The 5,760-nt window shown below is 33.2% G+C and overlaps 1 protein-coding gene across 1 annotated transcript; it reads left to right on the top strand.

The window, feature by feature from the left end:
- Positions 1-314: 314 nt before the first annotated feature.
- On the top strand, positions 315-3,575 carry POU2AF3 (POU class 2 homeobox associating factor 3). Its single transcript, XM_053451408.1, has 4 exons — positions 315-618; positions 856-907; positions 1,802-2,037; positions 3,090-3,575. The coding sequence occupies exons 3-4, from the start codon at positions 1,804-1,806 to the stop codon at positions 3,423-3,425; spliced, it is 570 nt and encodes a 189-aa protein (XP_053307383.1). The 5' UTR covers positions 315-618; positions 856-907; positions 1,802-1,803; the 3' UTR covers positions 3,426-3,575.
- The last annotated feature ends 2,185 nt before the right edge of the window (positions 3,576-5,760 follow it).

Below are 5,760 nucleotides of genomic sequence, written 5' to 3'. Positions count from 1 at the left end.
GATGGTTTTTGCGGTGGTTTAAAAGGAACTTATTTAAAAAAAAAACAAAAAAAAAAACGTTGAAACATTTCTTGGAAGGGACCAGTAGACAGATATTTGCATTGCAGGCTGCCAGGTAAATGATTAGCTCTTCCTGGTTCATGACTTTGTAAGCATAGATCTGTTTTACTAAGAACAATCCTCTCCCATTCAGTGAGTAGGGATTTAAACCCCCCTTTCCTCTGATTACACAGTAACCGCCCATGCAACACCTCGGTCCCTTTAAATATTAACTCACTATGTGCTGGAGCAGCTGCCCAGGGCTACCTGCATCCCACAGGAACTCAGGAGGACCCTAAAATTCCAAATGCCTTATCCTGTGGAATAAACTATAATATTTTATCCTAATGGCTTGATTAATAATACACATAGATTTAACCCCTTTTAACTCCTTCCTGCATGTATAACTCGTTAAATGGGGTTGTTTTCTACCTGTGTCCACCAAAACACTGTTATAACAGAATTTGTATGTATATGAACTCATCCAACAATTTTGTATAAATGGTACAGTTTTTGCATGCAGTATCTTACATGTAATAAGTGTCACATATCAAGATCTTTATACCCTGCAGGCACAAGGTAATTTGACAAGAAAACAACTCTTTACTTACAGCAAATTGTTTCTTATGCACACTTCTACAACAGATATAAGAATCAGACTTACCTTTTTTGTGCTGGGAATGAAGAGTTGATTTTCCAAAAAAATATATTAAGTTATATAAAATATGTATTTTATACACATATTGAGACTCCAACCTTCAAAATATTTTTTTCTGGAAAAAAAAAATATATTTTTGTTTTTTTATTATTTTTCAGGAAATCCAGGAGGGTAGAATAGAGTTTTCTGATCCATTCCCTTCTTCATCAGGTTGGTAAAAAAAAAAAAATGAAGGAAAAAAAAAATCAGTAGAAAGTCACTGTGAATTCTTAATACATACAAGTCTCAAAGCTTACAGCCTCAACTTAAGATCCACTCAATAATTATTCCAACCAATCAGATCCTGAAAATGTAAAAGGAATGCAGATGAGGACAACAGGATAGCCATTTAAGGTTGTTTTTTTTAAATACCCCAATTTTGCATATTTTTAATCTGCTTGTCTAAACAAAAGTTGTTTCAGAAGTTTTTTAATACATATATACCCAGTTCTTAAAATGTACACACACTTTCTTTGTTGGAAAATAAAAGAGATATAACCATGGCATCTGTGGTTTTTGTTCACTTGTTAATAGCACTGCCCCCTTTTTATGTATTAAATCACATAAGAGTTTCTATGCTGATGATTTATCTAATTGCTTTAGAGAGCTTTTAAAAGTACCTTTCAAGAAAAAATAAATAAAAATCAATTGAGCATTGCATAATTGATCAGTTGAAACTATATCATCATCATCATGATTTTTTTAAATAAAAAATTACCTTTAATAGCAACTGGGTGCTGTACTTAGTACAGACAGTTTACCATATTACCATATTATGATAATTGAAATATTATACAGAAAATAGCATATATTGTTGCTTTATGCACAAAACAGGAGTAGGGATAAGTGAGTTTGTTCAAAGTGTAAGTATGTGTAGCGGTGTTTTAAAAGATTCATTACAGAAGAACTAAGCTGTTGATTTCAGCTGATTTAGTACAAGTAAGAAACCATGGATCTGTTGCTGAAATCAAACAGGCTAATGCATTTTAGTGACTTATTCTAATTCATATGAAAATATGTAATTGTGTGCAATACATTAACCCTGGCTTTCTATGTCAATCCTAGAAATGTTTAGTGGTTGCCAAGCTATCCCATCTGAACCAAGCTGCAATTATCAGACAAGAGAGTTGCCAAATTATATTTCCCAGGAAGACTCCTTGAGTTTTGTGGATCAGCTGCTTCTGAATGCTTACCTCCAACCAGACCCTCCTGCAGAAAACACTTTTAATTTCATGCAGAATCCATCTATTGGTTACCCTGAAGACAACATCATGCCAGCCCCCATCTTCAACCAGAGCATGGTAAAGTTTACAGTCTCTCCACTACATAGATAGATATAACATTGTGTTCTGATATTTAAATCACTGAAGGAATGTATCATCACCTTCCAACCATTTAAACAGGCAGTCATTTGAAACTTTATTCTGTTCAATGCTATACAAAGGGAATAGGGAGTATACTGACTAATTAAGAAATATTGCAAAATATCTAGTAATAGATTTCCACCTGCTACCTAAGGTGAGTAAATACAAAAACATAATATATCACCATTCATAAAATAGCCAAAAGCGCAGAATATGAACAAAGTTAAAAACATTACCATTTTTGTGTACATGTGCGCACATAATAAACACATTTTAAATTAAATCCATTTTTGCATTTACATTTTTGAATATTAAGAAATACTTTATTGCCTTTAGGTCATGTTACTTATGTTAAGTACTGTACATTTAAAACATAAATGTATTTTCCATACTTGAAATTAGAAGCAGAATAGATGCAAACCATAAAGCGAAATATGTTCTCAGTGTTTTATGTTTTTTTTTTAAAACAAAACTTTTTTTCCGGTCCTTTTATTTTAACAAAAGCTTTGCTAACCTGTATTATTAAATATTGATTGTATGATTTAGCTGAAAGGTAATCACATTCTTGTTGACCTTTAACTATCTTGAGCATCAGTTATCAGATGGTAGGCTGAGAATTGTGGGTCATAGTTAAACAATTTAAATATTTTACCTGTAGAACACGAAAGCTTGCGCTGATCGCTGTAATGGGTTTTCTTATTATATATATTAATTATTTATAAACTTTCTTAGCATATACATTTTTATAAGTCTTTATGGACTTATCTTTGGCTTCTCAGCTAAACAATGGGTATATTAGCATTTAATGTTTCATCATAGTTATATGCATGGATTGCAAGGAAAGCAAATATTTAAGGTCCGATCCCTTACAATTTTGCTACTGGAACAAGTGAGAAAGCCAACTACTTTTTCTGCATGTATGAGCATAGCACACTAAATGTAAAGATTTAATTAATTAACAAAAAACTTTTTTTATTTTTATTTTACAGACCCCAGAATCACTTTCAGACTCATCAGATATTTCAAACTCATTTGAATATTCTCCATCTCATCAAGAAATAGCCTTTGCCCCGCAGAGGTATAGTTCTCCATCATTCCAGGACCCTGCAAGCTGTGCCTTTGCAAATGATTACTGCCAACAGCAGAATGGATCCACATTCTGTTACTGTCAATACTGCTGCTCTCCGGTTCATCAAGAAACAATGAAGACTCAGGGACCCTATTACTACACTAACACAGACTGCCTAGAATACGTTCCCTCATCTACTATCACAGAAGATTTCTTTTCAAGGGAAATAAATAGCTATGATATGTGCTACAGTTAGCAAACATGCCATGAAATACCCATACAATGCACTGAAATTATAACAAACATTCAATTTTCTGTAAACACATTTACTGCCGTTGCCATTAATACACTAAATGCCGATTTACTTTATTCAGGGTTACATAATGGAGATACATTTGTGTCAATGCAAAACTTTGCTTGACCCAAATCTTTCATATATATATATATATATATATATATATATATATATATATATTATAACACCACTGCTGAAATATATGTCAAAAATAGCCATAATCCCAAATGGCAATATTTTAACAACGGTTTACTCACATTAGCATTTTCAAGGAAAAATAGTGTTTTCCAAAAGCACCCAAACATCTGTAGCCTAATGTCGCCATTGAAGAACCCCATGATGTTACAGTTGTACATGTGAAATAATCATCAGCCATATTATTATTATTATTATTATTAATAATAATAATATCCGCATGTAACGTACACACATGGAATTAGCGTAATTATGAATATAGGGCCTGTTTGGTTTCTACAAGATATCAGCAATGATTGTTTCCAACTTTGTCTTCAAATGGATTTAGCAGCGTACCCGGAGTTTGTACATTTCATTCATTGAATTTCATTAATTTTGTTAATTTCAAATGATTTATGCAGCTATTTCTTTTTTACATCAACTATCCAACAAAACTGCAGCTAATCATATGATACACATTTTTACACTACCGTATTTTACCACAGTTATACTCAGGCTAGTTAAGCTTACTTCTTAAACCAATGTGTTTTCTTTTCAAAATGTGAGCTAATTAAGAGCTGCACAGAATTGTTTGTACTTAATGTCTGTCCTCCTTTTATATCTGTTTTTTTTTTATATGTGATTTGTAACAAATTTTTTATACAATTTTTTTACTGAATGATGAACAAAACTGCATATCTAATAAATACATATATTTTGTAAGATACTGTGTATCTTTTTTATAATGTCTGAACATGTAATATCTATCGAGTAAAATAACATACATTAATGGGTTGAAATAGATTGCTGGGAATAGGCAGGTAACAGGAGTCCAAGTATCATTGCAATTGTATTCCAAATATATATCTCTTGTTTAGAAACAGAAATAAATTAACTGATTTCCCGGTATTAACTCTTTTCTGCTTATTGTGCCATAACAAAGACAATTTCTCCATAATCATATAAGACTAATTCCACTTATAAGAACAGTCTAAACCCAACACACAAAAGAACTACCAACCCAAAGAGTATGATTTGGCCGTCAGCAGCCGTGTCAGTAAGGTACCTGCTTTGGTGGAAACTAATGTTTTGAGCTATGCCAGGGTAAGAAATTTAGAGCTCATCACGACGGATTTGGGCAATTCATGGTTTTTTCTTCTGTTCATTTTCTTACACTCATTCAGTTTTTATTGCTGCCCAGTTTGCTCCTGTGCTGGAGACCTGCCACTGCAGGGAGTGGAGTGACTATGTCCACTTAATTCTCAGGAGTCCATTAATACAAACTTTGTGTGACCACGTTCTCCTGTAAGTTCAGACTAATTAGTTCTGTGTAGGCCAGCTTCCAGTAACAATTCCAAACGGTTTTCCATACACATAAAGAATAGTGTGTGAGAACTATGTATATTTGCATTTACAGAGAATATTGGGATGCAAACACAATGGGTAATGGCCTATATACAGTATTTCACCACTATGACGTGTATATAGCGGTGGTGCAGAGAGCAGAGGATCGAGCAGGGAAGAAGCTTTACAGAGTAGTGGGTAGAGTAATTATTTCCTAGCGGAAGCACAGGGTCGATCACACCACAGAGCTTGAAACTTTAAGTTTCCTGGCTAAATAACACTAACATTAGCTACATTAGGTCCATACTGGCATATCTGACAATATCAACTTTGTCATGCCATAAAACCCAAATATTTCACTGTTGTAATTGCATTTCTGTTCTTTAAAAATCACTGTAATTCATTGTATATAATGAGACAGAAGTCCAATCATGTCAAAATGGCAGAAACCGATGTCTTCTTCAACTGATCTTAATAAATTATATATAAATTGTTGGTGATATGTGTAACTAAACCCTGTAGCCAGCTTAGGACAAGAATAAAAATAGTCATTAAAAAATCAATAATATACAACGAATGTTCTCGCTTGAAGCTTGCCAGGTGGTTAGTAACCTTCGGTTTGTGAAAATACAAGAATGCTAGTTCTCCATTAGCAAACAACAGAAAAGAATTGAAGCAGAAAGCGTGTTGTATGAGATATTGTGAACAATAGCTGTACAGAACAAAAAAGGGATAGTGTTCCAGGTGAGTCATAATATGGAAAAGGATTAGCATATAC

The sequence above is a fragment of the Spea bombifrons genome, chromosome 12 (assembly GCF_027358695.1).
Source record: "Spea bombifrons isolate aSpeBom1 chromosome 12, aSpeBom1.2.pri, whole genome shotgun sequence".
NCBI lineage: Eukaryota > Metazoa > Chordata > Amphibia > Anura > Pelobatidae > Spea > Spea bombifrons.
The sequence above is the reverse complement of the archived record's forward strand: the minus strand, read 5'-3'. Positions and strand labels throughout refer to the sequence as shown.

Bases quoted from the DNA above. Each gene is read 5' to 3' on its own strand.
- POU2AF3 (XM_053451408.1), top strand. From the start codon at position 1,804: ATGTTTAGTGGTTGCCAAGCTATCCCATCTGAACCAAGCTGCAATTAT. The intron at 2,038-3,089 runs GTAAAGTTTACA...TTTATTTTACAG, and splicing joins CCATCTTCAACCAGAGCATG to ACCCCAGAATCACTTTCAGA.